Source organism: Uloborus diversus, chromosome 1, assembly GCF_026930045.1.
Source record: "Uloborus diversus isolate 005 chromosome 1, Udiv.v.3.1, whole genome shotgun sequence".
NCBI lineage: Eukaryota > Metazoa > Arthropoda > Arachnida > Araneae > Uloboridae > Uloborus > Uloborus diversus.
Genome location: NC_072731.1, coordinates 181,052,963 through 181,071,258, shown reverse-complemented (window position 1 = coordinate 181,071,258; position 18,296 = coordinate 181,052,963). Strand labels below are relative to the sequence as shown.

Sequence of the window (18,296 nt, the reverse complement as noted above, 5' to 3'; positions counted from 1 at the left end):
AAACTGCCCACAATTCGTAGCAATTGTGATCGTCCATGATATGCTATGGCACCCCTGACCATAACTCCAGGTGTTTGTTCACTATGGCGTTCGATAATGCACTCCGGAATGTGCCGTTCACCGGCATAGCGTCTGACACGAATTCGGCCATCATGGTGCCACAAATTGAAGCGGGATTCATCAGAAAAGACGACCTGCTGCCAATCAGCACGCCAGCTCCTATGCACATTGGCCCACTGCAGCCGCAGGCGGCGATGGTTTTGCGTGAGAGTAATCCTGTATAAAGGAATCCTTGCGCGCAGCCCACGCTGCAGCAGACATCTCCGAATTGATGAAGAACACAATGAAACACCTGTAGCTGTTGACCACTGTGCTGCCAATTGTCTAGAAGAAGCTGTGCGCTCCGTCAGCGCCATATGCTCCAGGTGTCTGTCATCGCGAGCTGACGTCACATTTCGGGGTCCACTCCCGGATTTCCGAGCTGTCCGACCTTCGTCGTCCGCTACTTCCAAACATGCATGATTGTGCTTCTGTTACGCTACACACGAGCGCCTACTACACGTTAAGACAATCCAGCTTCACGAAAGCCGACGATTCTGCCCCTTTCAAACTCCGAAATTTGCTCAAATTTCGCTTTCTATCGTCGAAGAGGCATAGTAAAGATTCAGTAAACGTTTACTCTAGCATATAACCACCGATAATCGTACACGCCTCGTTACAGCCGTCTATTTATATTCGGTTCGATCTGCCGTTCAGAGGGCGCTGCTCATCATACGCATGCGCTACCGGTCTGCAATTCTAATCATTTGCATATCATGCCCTACTTTACATTTCCTACAATTTTCAGCTCACTCGCGTAAGTCCTTCGTGGTGTTGCAATTTTCACAAACAGGAGTGTAATTTAGAGGTCACAATGACCTCCGGTGACTTACTATGTGGGCGACCCTCCAGTAAGCAAAATATCTTGCCTCAGCATTGCATAAAGGTTGACATGCAAGAAAAATCATCTTGCATTAATGCTGCCTCAATATTGTTATGTTACTCCATTTATGCTGTCAGCAGGCTGCTACAATATTGACTGACAAGGTGTATGCAGCATAATATCAGGAAAATATCAAGATAGGCTGCTTTTGTAATATTGCATACGTATTGATATGACAGGATAATATCAAGATGTTGTCATAACAGCATGAAATCAAGGTCTAGGCAAGATGATCTTGCTTTTGTAATCTTGCATACGTATTGATATGACAGGATAATATCAAGATGTTGTCATGACAGCATGAAATCAAGGTCTAGGCAAGATGATCTTGCTTTTGTAATCTTGCATACATATTGATATGACAGGAAAATGTCAGGATACATTGACATGACAGCATGAAATCAAGGTCTAGGCAAGATGATCTTGCTTTTGTAATATTGCATGCGTATCGATATGACAGGAAAATGTCAGGATACATTGACATGACAGTATGAAATCAGCACGTTTGCAAGATGTTTTATCTATTTATTTATTTGTATTATTTTCACTTTAAACTCGAGAATTAAATTTCATTCTTTAATTATTTCTGTTATTCTTCAAGATAGTTTTCTAACCTAAGAATATTTTCTTAAAGCTGACATCTGATCGGAAATTCATATAAAGGTATTAATAGTACTCATAATTTAATTTAAAAAGTGAAAGTTTCTTCGTTTTGCGTAATACTTGACTTATTTTTAAAATTCATGCTTCTAATTGTATTATAAAGACATACAATGCCTAGTTAGGAATAATTGCGGAAGTTTTTATAGCACATTTAAGAGTAAAGAGAGCAAAATAATAAATAAGTAAATAAATACAATAAAGTACATTTCCAAATGCATGTCAGCATTGAAAATATCCCATGAACAAAAAATATAAATTTATCTTAAAGAATAACATAAATAACCATTGAATAAAATTAATCTTACTCGTGAGATACAAGTGATAATACGAAATTCTGGGCTTCATGTCCTTTGTTTCAAAGTCTAGGGACGAAAAAAGTTATTTTCGGCCATTTCCAACATTGTCGCACATCGTCTGCGATATGACTTGTTTAGTACTATATTAATAAACAAATGCAGTTATCAGTCATTCATAAGTTATTCCTAAAACAATAATATTCCACACTAATAACTAAGCAACCAACTTAACGAAGCCTAAAAATGCAACGCCACGTGCTGCTCCTCTGAACCGACTGAATCGGAGGTCGAAGGAGGAAGATGTGCCAGCAATGCGAGGGACGCTGGGTAGAAAGAACTGTTCGCATGCGCAAGTATCAACGAAGGTCCACCTGTTCTATTGTGTGCTAATTACTTTGACGGCGACAGCATGAAATCAATATCATCTTGACGGCGTCAACATGTATGCAATGTTGTTATTTTGTAAGGTAATATCAATATTGATATTTTAAGATGAATGCAATGTTGCATACGAGTTGTTATTGTAATATTGCTTTTTAATCTTTATGCAAGCTTTATGCAGTATAATATCAAGATCTTTCAAGGTTGATGCAAGAAATTTTGCTAGTAGGGCGTGTGTGTGGGGGGGGAGCAATTTCTTTAGTTCACCAGGGGCTCTAGACCCAATAGTTACGCTATTGTCTGCATACGTTATCTTACTCAGAATACCAATTTTAACAATATATTTCCAGCTGTCTCCCATAGAAGATGATGAGATCCGACGGTTTGTATTTTCATTTTATCCATGTGACGACAGCGTCGCCATCAATGAAGAATCAATACCCAATTCGGGTTTCCCGGGAGGTGCTTTCTTCAAAAGGAACAAATTGGTAAAGAGATCTTCCGATGCAGCAGCTCCTCCTGCTTATTACGAAGTTGATGACTTTTACATCGGTGCTAAGATCCGGGCTTCGGGAAAAGTTTTCGAACTGATTGACGCAGATCCATACGTTCTATCTTTCATGCAGCAACACCCAGAGTTGTACTCACGTAAGAAATTGACATTTATTAGCAAGAGTTTTTTTTTTTTTTTTTTTAATTTAATTCTTTTGAACTGTAAACTTTGATTCAAAGTTACTTTGTATGTTAGTCTATTGTTGTTAATGGGTAAAGCCCACTCTAAGAAAACTTTTTATGGTCTAAATTACCCGAATTAAAAATGTTTTGAAAGTCAAACTCTATAAGCAGTGACCTAATACTATAATCATGAGTTACTCAGGAGTAGGGATGTAGCATTTCTGGAAATTTTGAAGTGGTGGAAAACAAAAACGGTTTTTTACCGGTTGTTTTCGAGAAAAAAATGAAAAAATTGATTTGTATATGAATAAATAAGGTTTCTTAACAGTTCTGTGTTTCTTGGAACATATAAAGGGTTAAGCATTGAAAAATGTATGCAATTAGAAAAAAATAGCCTTTTTGTTTTCAAACTGAGAGCTTTCTTAGTCAAACACGAGAAATAATTCAAATTGTCGTTCAACCAATAATATTGGGTAAGGTGGGTCTAATCATAACAATTACAATTTCTATTTTAGATTGCCTTTAAAATTTGAAATAATAATTATAATGTTTGACTTTGAAACATGATTGATATTGTTTGAAATATGATTTCCCTTCCTTACAATGTAACTTTACTATCTGATAATGAAAGCTATTGAGTTTTGATTTTTTCGAATAAGTTCAAATCAAAACTAAATTAGTTTTTCTTTTTCTTTTTAACAGAAACATCAAACCAAAACGGCGTAATGGTTTCTAAAGATGAACCAAAACTTAAACTAGAGTTCCTCTTTATTCATACGGTCGTGCTAAGCACAGTAGTAAAAGTAGTCATACCTGCACTTTTGAACAAAACCGAGTTATTACAACCAAGTTTTCCTCTGTTTCGTATTTTACTTAATAAATAAAATGTTTTAGGTTCATTTGATCGGGAATTTTTTTTATTTTTAATTCCAAAAAAAAAAAAAAAAGACATCTGAATCAGATATATGGAAGAGCCAAACTTTAAAACACAATATGTCAGTTTGAGCTAAACTGCAGGTTCCACTTGTGGGCTTAGCACGGCAATATACAGGATGCGGCAAAAAAAAAAAAAAAAAAAAAAACCTTGGACAAAGATTGTATCATCAAATGGTAGTAAAGTATTGCATTTTAATGAGTGTATTATTTATTTTTGTCTCTCACTTTATTAGAAATAATTTACAATATATTTCCTAGTTTATGCATTGTTTTCTGGTTTTCTTGCAATTTAAGCAAAAGACCAGCTATTTTAAAGTTGTTTAACCAAGTAGAACAACAGTTCGTTTGCTTGCTGTCCCTCTGCAAACCGTATTTTATGCGGTATGCTGCTTCAAGTGGCTTGGAAATGATAATCGATGTCTGGAAAGTGTACAAAAACGAACAATGAACATTTCAGTTAATCGTCAGGTCATCCAAAAGTGAGTTCAATGAAACTCTTGGGTTTCCACGAAACAAGTTGTTCGTAAGAAAAGGAATTTGTGACCGATAAGTGCGACTAAGGGCAAAAACAGCTCAAACAGAAGTTTTACGAGTTCCAAAAAGTTCAGGCATTTGTATGACTCCAAAGGTGCCAGAAACGTGTGAGACGGGTCGCAAGTACACGCTGGAAGAGATACTTTTCACTGATTTACAGTTCAACCAGCTCATAACCCCTAGAACAATAGGATTCGGTCTGTAAACACTCCAAGCACATTAGAAAATTGTAAACATCGCCAAAATCCGAAGTCGGGCTTTGTCTGTGATGGAATCAGCACAAGCGACAAATCTCTGGTTTTTTGTGAATGAGGGCCATAAAAATTAATCAAAACGTGTACCAGAAGGACATTTTAGAAGCTGTTGAACTTCCTGGACCTATGACCCAAAGAGCACTTCAGCACAGCAATGTAGACTGGACATTGAATTTGACTCCATACCAGTTTCTACAGCCAAAAAGACAAGACTGGTGCAATGCGCATTGTTTTTGACATGATACCATCTTTAGAGTGGACGCTCTACTTGCTAGACCTCAATCCCATTTATTACACTGTATGGCCAGTTTTAGAGTCGAAGGTTTACCCTAGACTACACATAAGTGTGGGCTCTAAACCAATTGCTTTAGAGGGAATAGGTTTGATTAAAGGACTTGCGACCTTTGAATGAAACTTTCAATAAGTAGTTGCACCTCTGTATTACTTCAAAAGACGGGCAGTTTGAAACCAATTAATTTATTGATTGCTAAAGGTCTTTTCATATTATTATTTTTGTGCTTTGTTAATTTATTTTTAATAAAATTACATGGAAAAATGCTTGCCCCAGTTTTTTCTTGCGGTACCCCGTACATTTGGTTCGCACAGTCAGCAGAAACACAGTTCTGTTTTTAAAGTTATGCTTGTTTGCTTTATGAAGAAGGAAAATAAATTTTTCACTAAGGATATTGGTTTAACTTTTTTTGCAAAAAGTTTTTTTTTCATCTATATACAAATTATATTATCATATAACGACTTTCATTATCGCTGTTAGACAGTATTTTAACATAAAAGAAGAGGGGGGGGGGGATTGTATCATAATTTAAAGTATGAGGAATTTCTAATCAGTTTTTGCTGAAAATTTCAATTAAAACTTCCTGAAAAGTTGAAAAATTAATTTTTTCAATTTTTCCGGGGTGGAAATAAACCCCTTCGATAAAAAACGGTTTTTTTCCGTTTTTTTTCCCGACTGTTTTCATCTCTACTCAGGAGTAATAGTACTTTTGTACCATCGAATTACTTTACGTGATATGTAATCAGTATAGTTATGTTAGGATTGAAATTACCTTGGTATAATTGAATTTGCTAGAGTTTTGAACCACAAAAAATACTGAACGCTAATATACTGTAATGTTTCAATGACAGACACACACATAAAATAAAACTAAAAGTCTTACCAGCAGTAGTCTTACCAGAATGATTCCAAGAAAATTCATTGAATGATCCGATTCTATTTCTTTATTTCTTACAAATTCAGAGGGGTAATAGTACCTATCCAGACAACCAAAAACTACGAAGGAACATGGAGTTGCATTTAATTCTCAGAGGCAGAAAAGAAGTAAGTATAAGTGGATCCCGGGAAATTAATTAAAACAAGAAATCGTCTCTGACGTCATTTTGTACCTAACTACGTAACATAATTGATCTTGAAGAACTTACGGTACAATTATATTGAGAAGAAGTAGCATTTTGCTCTTGGTTGCTCTTAGCATTGACGCAACACCAGGAATCTTCGAAGGGAATTTCTTAGCCAGTCGCTCCTTCACCGGTGTCACCACCGCAATAACAGCGCGTTTTGAGTGAGCACTTGCTATGAGATTTTCACTAAACAATAAATCTGACTGTGCAACTTTTGATATTCTTCGTTCGCTTTCCCAACAAACACCGTTGCTCGCTAAGGATAGAATTTTGTTCTGTTATTCCTCTTTTCCGTCTCTCAGACTAAAATGCACCCCAATGTTCCTGTGCAATTATTGGTCTCTTGGATAAATACTATCCCCCTCTTAATTTGTAAAAACAATTTAGAACTACCCTGTATATACATAGTTTTGTTTATAAAGTTAAGGAAACATAAAAACACTTTGTGAAATTTTTTCCTTTTTATTACAGAAGAACACGTAAGCCTTCATCACCAAAATACAGTTTCAGCAAAACTTACGACTGAGCCGACATTGTAAGTACTGTTTATTCAAAGAGATTCTTAATTAAGAGTAGTATTTAAAATTATCAAAACAATGGGGTCGTTTCCGAAATTTTAAAAGTATTTTTTTCGGAAATAGCATGCTTGAAAACATAGGATCTGACCATTTTTTATATTATTCGACTAAGTCAAATATTCAAAAAAACTATTTTAATCGGTGCGCTTTCATTGTTTACGCTTCTGCCGATGACATCACAAATGATGAAATGCAATTCGCAGATCACAATATTTAATTCGCTTCTTTACTCATATGTAGAGCCGCTATATATACAGGCCGGCGCATCAGCTTAAATTTAGCCATTTTGGATCGGATTTTTCATCCTTGCAGAGCTAGGATTACCAGAACAAAGTTTCGGGTTTTGTAAAATTCGCCAAAAATGGCATTTTATTTAACGAACAATTCACGTTGCTCGCAGTGCAAACTCACCAAACACGATAACTTGCCAGAAAAGACAACTACTCAAACACGCGCTCCGATCCAAAATGGCTGATCTTACGCTGATGCGCCAGCTCGTATACATAGGGTCTACCTCACATGATGGTAACGATATGGTTGATAGCAAGAGTAGAAGAGCGCAATATTTAATTCGTTTCTTGATTATCATAGCGTGGACACGCGGTAGTCAGACGCGCCAAAGTACATCATTTGTGACGTCATAAAAACCACGCTTTAATTTCAAAATCGGACATTTTAAAAAATTAATTAAAAATCAAGCGTTGGGAAAATGAAATTTTTTTCCTCGCTCCATTTTTTTTTTCGTGCTTATTCAGTGTTTAAAATTAGTATTTTTGACTGAAGGAAACAACAACCCCATTCTTTAAATGAAACAAAAAAAAAAAAAAAAAAGCGATTGGAATTTAAATTTTTGAACAGAGTTTGAGTTTTTGCTGTCAGTTTTTCTTTCAGAATATTGTGTATATCGTCGCCTCAGAGCAACAGTAAGATATCTTAGTATTATTTCTGGGATCAGATAATTTACTGTTGCTCTGAGGCGACGATATTTGTTTGTATACTAAGTTAATGGTGTAATGTTGCACTTCCAAAATAGCAAACCTCGTATCATTTCTTACAGTCAATTGCTATGTATTAATGGTGGTGCCTGGAGTGTAGATTCTAGCGACAACTTATATAAGTTCAGATGCTCTGGTTTTTAAAATTATGGTTAAATAACTTTTGCATCGCCACACTATGACTTAAAACTTCAATAGTTTAGGATAACTGTACAGTGTTTAACTGGTTATAGAATTGGCCACTTCTCAAATAATAATATATTTCAGGATGGAAAAAAAAGCTCCGTTGAGCGTTAAGATGTTAGTGGTTTTATTTTACAAACAATTTTAATAATATCTAAACTATTCGAGAATTTATTGTTGTAGTTCTTTCTTAGAACAGAAAAGATGACGTTGGTTAAGAAGTTAAGAGAAGAAATAATAAGAAGTTACGGACCGTCCCCGTTTCCATTACCTAAAGCATTAGAGCTTGGTTTTGATGTTCAGCCAAAAGAAAAAATAATGGAAGAACTATATAGTGCTAATATCCCTGTATCCCAAGATCTTTTAAATCAAGTAAGCAGCAACCAATTATTTCTTCATCTATGATATTCATTTATTTCAGTGTCGTATAATCATTTTGGTTTTTCGAAAAAACTTGAGATAAGGAGGACAAAAATTCCGAAAAATTGCCGACCGACAGTCCACGTTTGAGAGTAAGGGAAATAGTTCCTAAAAATCCTAATCAGAAAGAAGTCAGCAGAGCCTAAATAGCACAAACTGTCTCTTTAAAAATCCGCATCGGAGGAAGGACAATGGTAACTAAAACTCCCCATTAAAATCAAGGTATCCATCTGTAAAAATCCCTGATAGATAAATGGTAACAGTTTTCAAATAACGTCGAAAAGAATAATCTCCACAAATCGTTTTTTGAATGAAGACAATATTATCCAAAATACTACCATTAGTCTCTAAGCTCATCAGTATCTCAAAATCCACATCAATATCGTATCAACAATTTTTAAAAAGCGTTCACAGTAAAGGAAAAGCAGTTTTAGAAAAGGCAAATTTATACCAGTTTTTGGTCTAAAATTAAACTTCAAACGGTTTGGAATTTTTTCCAAGTTCAAAAAAACTTGGGAAAAAAAATCCAAACCGACATTTTCCGGATTCAAAAGAACCTCCGTGCAAAACTTGGCGAAGATCCTATGTCAAATGCAATTTGAATAGGAAACATATGAGCTGCTTAAAAAGAAAGTGGTGTAAGCCACCGAAAGTATGTTTTGAGTAATTAAAATTTTTGTGTAACAACCAGTAAAAAAATCTAGGTTATACATCTTGAAATGGTTTCATTGTATTTTTAATTATATAAAGGCCGATTTTTTTACTGTAAACTTAAATTGGTCTAAGATACCGGGAGGCTATAAAATAAGCATCCCTATTCGGAGCAGTCTGTAGCTTACAGGAATGATCCGATTGCAATCAAAATTGGAACACTGGCTAATCTTGAAGGGGGAAGAAGGATGGTGAAGGCTCGGTTTTTGAAACAGGAAATTTTCTTTCGGGCTCGGATTTTGGTCTGAGACAATATCACCCGGGTTCGGTTACAAATTTTCGGGCTCGGGCGGTCCCGGACTCTCAAAAATTAGCCCGAACTCATCTCTATCGATCATACGATGCAGCGCAAGAAATTTGCTATTCCCCATTTTGGCTCATGCGGTGAATACATTACATTATAACTTGTGCAATATGTCTTTTTGTGATTAATTTTCAACTACTGTTCGTGGTAATTCCTCTGCATCATCTTATCATACATTAAAAAATACGGTAAACACATTTGAATGTTATTTACTTGTGCATAAAATACATATATTGTAGACAATAATTTAGATTAACTTTTTAGTTCCGAAAAGTAACGACCCTTGACCCCAATTACTCAGTTCTTCCACCCCCTTTTTCTTCAACTGTTTGTGTATTAAATTAAAGAAAGAGCTTTGGACAATGCGTTTGTTTTAAATATTGAATTCAATGCCTTTTTAACGATTTCGTATTTTCGAACTATTCGTTCTACCAGCAAATTTTACCAGAATGCTTAGCTCAATGTTTTTCAAAAATATTTACTATTGAAGGGGGGGGGGGGGAACGCGTCTTCGGAAAACAAAGTGATTTTAATAGGGGAAAACAAAAGGAATGATGTTGGGATAAAACTTTCATTTCTTAAAAAAAAAAAGACTTCGAGTAAAAAATTTTCATTAGTTTCAGCTAATTGGTCAACTGCTCTTCCTCCCCACCCGTCCTACTTCGTTTCTTTTTTCCTTATATAATTTTTCTTTTTTCTAGTTCGCCTGAAAATAAGAAAGTTTTCAAAATGCTACTCGTCCGAATCAACCCCCCTGCAAAATCATTACGGAGCATCTCAAATTTCGTTCACAAATCTTCAATTTCGCGAAAGCTCCTAAATATGAAACAATATTGCTTAAAACTGCGTTTGAAAATCACTTGAAATTGCGTTTTTAGAGCTTCATTTTCGAAAGATTATCGGCCTTAATGTTACCAAATATGGTCAATCACATTTTTAAGACTTCATAATTTCAGAAAATATTCGGGGAAGGGCCTCCGAACTTCTTTCCTTTAATATCATCAAAAATTAGGTTTTTCAAACATGACTTACGAAAAATTTAAGTTAGAATAGCCCCTGAACCACTTCTCTCAATATCATAAAATGCTGTTAGGTTTCTAGAGCTCCAGGATTCCCTTCTTGTAGAAATCTTCAAAGTTATCTGCAATTGCGATTTTGAAAGTTCAATTTCGAAAAATTGGAGGAGAGAAAACAAATTGATTTCTATCTATTTTTCAAAAAAAAAAAAAAAAAAAAGATCGGGTAGAAATTTTAGAGTTCCATCCCTTATTCTAACGTTAATAAATATGACCTATAATCACGTTTTAAGACTCCTACTTCTATAAATTTCCTCGGAGCCCCTTGTACCTTTTCCCCCCCCATAACTCCACCTAAGACCGTCTAAAATTGCGTTTTTCAAACTACAAGTTTCAAAATTTTTCCGGGGTGAACTCCCGAACCCCTCTTATTAAAAGAGATATTTTTTTGAATGAGCTCCCCTGAAAATTTTTTTTAGTTGCGTCACTGCTCCTGTTGTCATGTTTTGAAAGGTATAAAAGTCTTATTAATTGTTGATCACTTAGAGATCAAATAGATATTCAAAAAGGCGTTAACTTTGATATTAAAATATTTTCTTCGTCCAAAACGCATTATTAGCATATCAGAGGAGCTGTCGAACACGAAATAATTTCGAGATATGAAGTAAAAACGTACACCATATTGCGAAATTAAATGATCCTACATTATTTTTTGCATAAATTAAATGCCAAACGTATTTTTCTACCATTTTATATTTGTCTACAAAACCGCCCTCCAGGTGATAACTATAGTTTCTTCAAACGCCAGAGCATAAAGGCGCTCCAAAGACATTTGTACGACGGCGCCGATCAGGCGCGGCCCTGAGCCCACCCTAATAGACAGTGTCATAGGTTTCTCAAATGAACAGTAATGGTTTTTAATGTTACGAAATAGTAGTTGCACATCGTTTACTTCATAGAGATTGTTTCTTGCATTCTACGTTGTTCTTTTTAGGCAGGGAACACAAAAATTCAGCTTTCTTTTTAATGGTGTTATTTTGTCTCTCACAACAAATGTGTTTACTGTTTCCCTTTTAGTGAAAATAATCATTTCGTTCAGTTCGCCAAAAAAGTCGACAACATATTTATCAGCCATCGTTTCTACTGTAAAACATTGAAAACAGCTGAATTTATATTAATGCCGTTTGCTCCAGTTAAAAAACTCTCATTTAATCTGGAAGTTCATACAGTTTATTAGAAACTTTTGTTTTCGATAGCCAGCCCATTCCATATGGAAAAGTAGTGATTTCTACTGCTTAGCCATACCTACATAAATCTTGCTAAATAGCCTTGATTGGAGAAAATGAGATTTAACTAAATAAACTATTTCTGATGTTTCATCAAGAACTTTCCTCAAGTCATATGGTATTTAGAGGAGGGCGGGGCTAAAAGTTTCGCGAGTAAGTTGTTCCCTTTGAAATAGCTAAATGAAGAAAAAATATAAATATATTTTGTAAATACCTGGTAAAATGCAATGCTGCTGCGCATCAATGGCAGTCATATTAGCCAGGTCAGTGGCGTCCGGTATATTAAAAGCTGAGCACGTTCATTACTGACATACTTTTAAAAATACGTATTTTCGTTTTTGAACTTCTTGGTCTTTTTCACGAAATTTAAATGATAGAGTTTAGTTCTTTGGTGTTTTTATGTAAATATCTATTGTGCATTCGAAAATATTGCGATGAAACGATTTACGTTTCGTTATCTAACCTAAAATTTAATTTTTCAAGGACTTGTGCTTGTGGAGCTAGTTGTTCCAAGGAACAACTAGCTCCACAAGAATCCCAAGAAACTCCTTGCCCCTATTTATCTATAGCAGCAGTGCAGTAAATAAAATCACATATAAATAAATATATGTATATATTCGTTACTTTAAAATATAGAAATTGGAGACTGTCGACTCTTGCTGATGATTTATCGAAAATATTTGGTTGTTTACTTATAGATAAATAGAAAAATATGAAATTTTTGAAGATCAAAATATCTTTCGTACTTTCATATGAAGATATGAAATTTGCAAAGTTTTTTTTTTATAGAGCCTGATTACGCCATGCGGTGTTTGAGAAAGTAGCCAAAGAGGTAAAGCAGTTCAATGCTGCTCAGCCAGGCCAGTGTCCAGGATCTCATAAAGGGAGGGGTTTTGAGTTCAATGTTTAATAATTCTTACCTGCATTGTCAGGAAAACACAACAAATACCTATAACTCATTGTCAAGTGTGTCAAATATTTCATTTCTGTTAAATGGTCACATTGATGGGCCTAGTGGGGAGGAGGGGGGGGGGAAGCTAATACGAAAAAAATCAATTATTGCATTTCATATGCAGTAGAAACTTGTTTATCCGGATCTCCGGTTTATTCGGATCAAATTTGTTAAGTTAAACAAAAATATATTTACTTTAACAATTATTTTAAATTATGATTGCAAGAACGAAACTACATATAAATACGCCAAATATTCCGGTTTTGTCTCGATTAAATGTAGAACTCTTGCATACAACATACAATAAAGTATAGTACTCATTTAACAAACGATATGACGTACTTGAAGTGTCAGTCCGAAGTCACCGCACTGAACCATGAATGATGAAGTATTTGTGAGAAATGTTACTATGAAGGTTTTTGGTAGAAAACATTCTTTTTTTGGCTGTAATAAAAAATAAGTCTGCCTATTTGAAAATGTTTTTTGCTTATTACTCGAACTATGCGGATTTTCGTTTATTCGGATTGCTTTTGGGCCCAGTTAGTCTGGATAAACGAGGCTGTACTGTACATGTAAGGACAGTTATGAAACCCACCTTCCAGAAGGAAAATTCTGGCTGTGCTAGTAGTTTCAGTATTTATTCATTTTATTTCTTGTTTAGATTCAAACTTTATTATCTATTTACTGGGCGGTACATTGCAACAAGTACTATAAACAAATTCACAATTTCTTTTGTAACATACTATGTATTCAGGATTTATATTCTAGGACAAGCAAACTAAATAAGAAAGGGTTCATTGCATATGCAAATTACATTACCAAAACGAGATTACTATGCATCTTCATAGTGGCAACATTCATCTCTTTTTGTGAAACGACCAAGTCATCATAACCTCCTTATGAAAAGCAATATTAAACACAGTGAATGCTTTGTTTGACAGCCCATTTAACGGTTCCTCCATCACTGATTTTCAAAATATGATTTAAAAAATGCTGTACACAAAATTTAACATTAAAGTTAGTTTTAAGTCAGCTGTGCACTTTTCTTCACTTGGTTTTTTTTATTATTTTTTCCCCAATGGGAGGGTTTTAACCCCTAAAACCCTCCCCTTGGACACGGCTCTGTGCTCAGCCAAGATAGATGTCTCATTAAACAGATCATATCCTACGCAAGTGGATCTGTATAAGCTTTACCTGTTTAGCTGTCATTAGCTAGAGACTGTAGCTTCTCCTTTGTGAGTTTAGCCTCCTGGTCATACTTGTGCAGAACTTTCATTATCGGAGGTGTAAACTAAAAACGTAAGTAACCTTCCTTTTCGTAATCCAGAGAAAGGTAGATGCAAGTCGATGAAAATGGTACTTAGAATATCATGCATGTACAATAAACTCCTGGTTACCAGCGAAATAGGGTGCCACGGTAATCGCGAATTAGTGAATTCCGCGGATATTTGTTTGATGTTGCACAATAGGTAAGAAAAACAACACTAGTACATACAAGAACAAATGAAAATCAAGAACACTGACATACATTCAAACTTACAAAACGATGCTAGGGGCTAACGATTAAACAAGTAACACAAAAAGTGACAATTGTACTATGTAAAAAATGTACATAAATGCAAAAAGAAGAATTGCTCATTACCGCAAACGAACACAGAAAATCCTGCAAACAGATCAACCAAATCAAATCAACTTAGGTTACGCCAAAAACGTGTAAAGCAGAATTTTTTTCTAGCAAAACTGGCTCAGTCACTCGTTTACAGGCATACGGAGCTTGGATGTAAAAATCGGGTTTCAACTAGTCAGGTTTCGGTGACCGAGGAGAGTTTGATGTTATTGGTAAAAGAGGGAAAAAAAGAAATTGGAAATTCTAAAAATAGATTTTGCACATGTTAAGTTAAAATGAGTATTTTCTAGACATATTCAGTAATTTACTAAAGCAAAAATAAATTTATAAATAAATAAACAATAAATAAACAAATCCGCAAAAACAATATCCGCCAGTGAGTAATTGCGAGTTCATTTTTATTATTTCACTAACCTCGTTTATGGATCGTCTGCAAAGTATCGTATCAATTATAATCAAAGATGGTTTTCTATTATGGTTGCAGACTAAATTAGTTATTGTAGCTTCTTAGCTACAGAAGCTGTTAAATAGTTTATTATTTCCTTTTACTACGTTGTTCTATTCCTACTATATTTTACTATGTTAATATACTATAATATTACTATACTTATTAACTGTGCCTCTATATATTTGTACTTAAAGGGTAATAATTGAACCATTAAGTACAAATTATTAATGCTAAAATATAAAATAAGTTTTTTAAGTTTAAGAAAAACAATTGATTATTCCGACAATATTGATTATTAACCTTTAAATAAACGCTTGTTTTTAATCAACAATTATTTTTTATCACAAATTAAACCTTTAACAAATTACTTGTCTCGAAACAATTTTCATCTCGAAATCATCATCGTTTAACATCGTCGTGTTGATATCCGAACAACTAGCCCCAAGTAGGGGCAAGTTGTTCCTTCTCGACTTTTGGTACTATAAAACTAATTATAAAAAAATGGTACGAAATACTGCAGAAAAAACAGTTGTTACATCATAGGGGCATATATTACTTTATTTTAATCTCTCAGAATAATAACTCTAGAACTACGTATTCATAACAAATTTTGAGCTTGTTTAAAAAACTGAACTTCTAGCCCCGCTCTCCCCTACTTGATTGTGCTGGTATGGTGACGCAGAACACTGTGACGACTACTACTTCAATCTGGAGCGATATTTTAGATCCTAGATATTGATTATTTCATTTTTCTTGAAACTATTGGAAAAATACTTTATGCAACGACTAACTCGTGGCGGAACCCTACTTCTACTTTGGTGGGACCCAAGGGTTCCACGGAACACACTTTGGGAAACGCTGGAATAGACGAGGCTCAATCGACTCTCTAAAATACATCCAATATATAATGCAGTTGATGATATTGTTTTAAAGTAATATTTATTGTGCTGGCGTTGAGTTGTTTATCCTTGCTTTTCAGGTAACTGATATCTGCACAGATCATAACAATAAAACGGATATGGAAGAACTGAAAAAGATCCTTTTGCCTGCATTTGGACATGATCACCTTTAATAGTAGATACCTGTAGGGAATGAAATCTGTACAGTTGCAGCACTATGAACAGTTTTTATAATGAACTTGATTCAAATTCTCATTAATTTTAATGCACGTAATGTACTTAGATATGTTCTGATTTGTTGTTTTGATAGTAAAATTTTTAATCAGAATTTCTGAGTTGAACATATTGCAAATCTGCAGCGACTGAATTGGTCTCATTTTTATATCCCCCCACCCTCGCATTTGCTTCAAATTTCCAAGTTAACTACATTTTTCAAGCACTTGAAAAAATGATATTATTTCTAGTCTGGCACACTTCGAGAAATTCTTAAAATGATGACACAGTTCTTGCGAAAACAAATTTAACAAATATGTAAAAGAAAATTGTTAATAATAACTAAAATATCCATAGTAATTAAGCAAATAACTTGACCACAGCACATAAGCTCAAAATACCAGAATAAGCTCTCCAGCAAAGCTGATGGTCGAAACTAGAATGACTCACTTCAGCAAGGCTGCTCTTATGTAGCGTTGAAAGAGCATTCTATCATAGAATTTTAAATTCAGAAACATTATAGTAATTTCCATTCAAGAAAAATCTACTAAATTCTAGACATTACAGGTACTAACCATCTATTATTAGATGAAGAACAAGAAGCAAAACTGTTACTCAGTTTTAGTACAGTAAAATTAGGCCAAAAAATTGCCAAACCCAAACATCCATTAAAAAAAAAAAAAAAAAAAAAGTGAAACCTGTTGCAAATTACTTCTTACCCTTCCAGCAAGAAGGGGTAAAAAGTTCCAGCACTTTGCGCGTCGGGTTTTGGGGGGAAGGGGGGGACGAAATAATGCTCTATTTAAATAAAAATAATTTCTATTACTTAAAAAAAATTCTCAAACATCGCAGAAACCACTCTATAATAGTAAAATAATAAACTCTCACAGAAAAAATTCTAATTAACAGGGGTGCACAGGCGGGGGGGGAATGGGGGAGGGGGTTCATGGAGCAGCTTTGCATCATTGGAATTTTTAAGGCAGTTTTTTCAAGGGGTATTTCTTTCTTTTTTGAGGGCTTTTATTCTGGATGGATACTCCGTCGCACTTAAGGGGTGCGCCATCGCTTTTTTTTTGGGGGGGGGGATCCTGAGTTTACATTCTAAAATCGACTATTGCAGTGAAATTCGCGAAAAAATTTCCCCGAGTACAAAATGCCACACAATGATATAGTATATTCAGAATGATAATTCTAAAAGATCTAAGTGAGCTCAGTAACCACATTATTTGTGACTGGAGTTATTAAATTGTTTAGAGCGCTGGAAAACAAGCAGCATAAAAAAAGTCCAAATTGACCAAAGTTTCCCTACTTCTTCTTGATTAACAAACTTCAACTATTCTACAATCTTTTGCCATCACCGTAAAGGAGGACAAACCGAAATTGCCAATAGTAAGACGGGCAATGCTGCAATTCTGCACCCTCAAAGTCAGAGGGGGAACATTTGGAAACACCAAGCTACCTCTCTTTTATGCAGCTGGTTATGTGAATTATGCTAAATATGCGGACATATACTTTCAACACTATCTTAAACTTTTGAGTACATTATGCGATAAAAAAAATTTGATCACATCAAACATCAGCTAAAACATCAGCTATCCGAAGATATAAATCAGTGTCAAATTCATGTGGTCTAGAACCTGTAGTGATTCAACGATAGAACAAGTCTTGATGAGAGAATGAGCAATACATCATTAGAATGCTAAATATTTACACTTTTTTGTCTCTCAGTATGGAAATCACAATCCGTTTCTAAAGCCCCCAGAAGTTTCTTCCCTTTTAAGTTGGTAGTGGTATTGCTCATTGATGATAAGGTGAGTTGCGATGGGACCTTTAACGTTTGGGTAGTAACATCAAAGGATATTGAAGGCACAAATTTTGTGGCATTTCTTTGTAAAGGAGGTAAACAGTTATGTCTTTGCTTCTGTTACAAGAGTAGTTACTATCTGTAAAGATGTGTAAGCCCAAACCATCTTTTACTAAAGATGGAATAAAAAATTGCTAAAAACTTCTGGTACGAGTTATGCGCTGATCCTCCATCAGTATTCGATGAATCTGGTTTCAGAAGAAAAGAAATCTTGTATCGTTAAAGTGCTATTATCTGAAGCAAAAGGTTCATTCAACATCACAGAACGAACTGGTGTCATATATGAGGCAGTAAGAAGCAAAGGGCTGTTAAGTGGACATTTTCAAGTTTTGAATAAAACGCTTTTAAAGATAAGATCCTAGGTAGGCTTTCATTGATTTTCTTTCCTAAATCATGCTGTATAGAACCAACTACCAGGTGTACTAGTACGATCTCTTGCCTCAAGATAGAGGAGAGGTTCACCAACCATTTGTACTGGTTATCTCCAAATTTTTAATTTTGCCACTTGCTTACATTTGCTTCTCACTGCCTCATTCATATGTAATAGATGGAAGATACCTGCTTGATCATATTTTTGGTAATGATCTGTAAGCTTCAAGGAAATATGCCAGCAATGTGTATAGGTAATTTGTAAGTATGGGAAAGCTAGTGTCATTTTTGATG

The 18,296-nt window shown here is 34.9% G+C and overlaps 1 protein-coding gene across 1 annotated transcript in view; it reads left to right on the top strand.

Annotated features, from left to right (window-relative positions):
* The window catches only part of LOC129217465 (EF-hand domain-containing protein 1-like), a 54,667-nt gene that overhangs the window by 26,917 nt on the left and 9,454 nt on the right, over positions 1-18,296 (top strand). Inside the window, 2 exon segments of the mRNA XM_054851771.1 lie at positions 2,673-2,977; positions 4,675-4,718. Of these exon segments, the coding sequence (XP_054707746.1) occupies positions 2,673-2,977; positions 4,675-4,718 (349 nt within the window).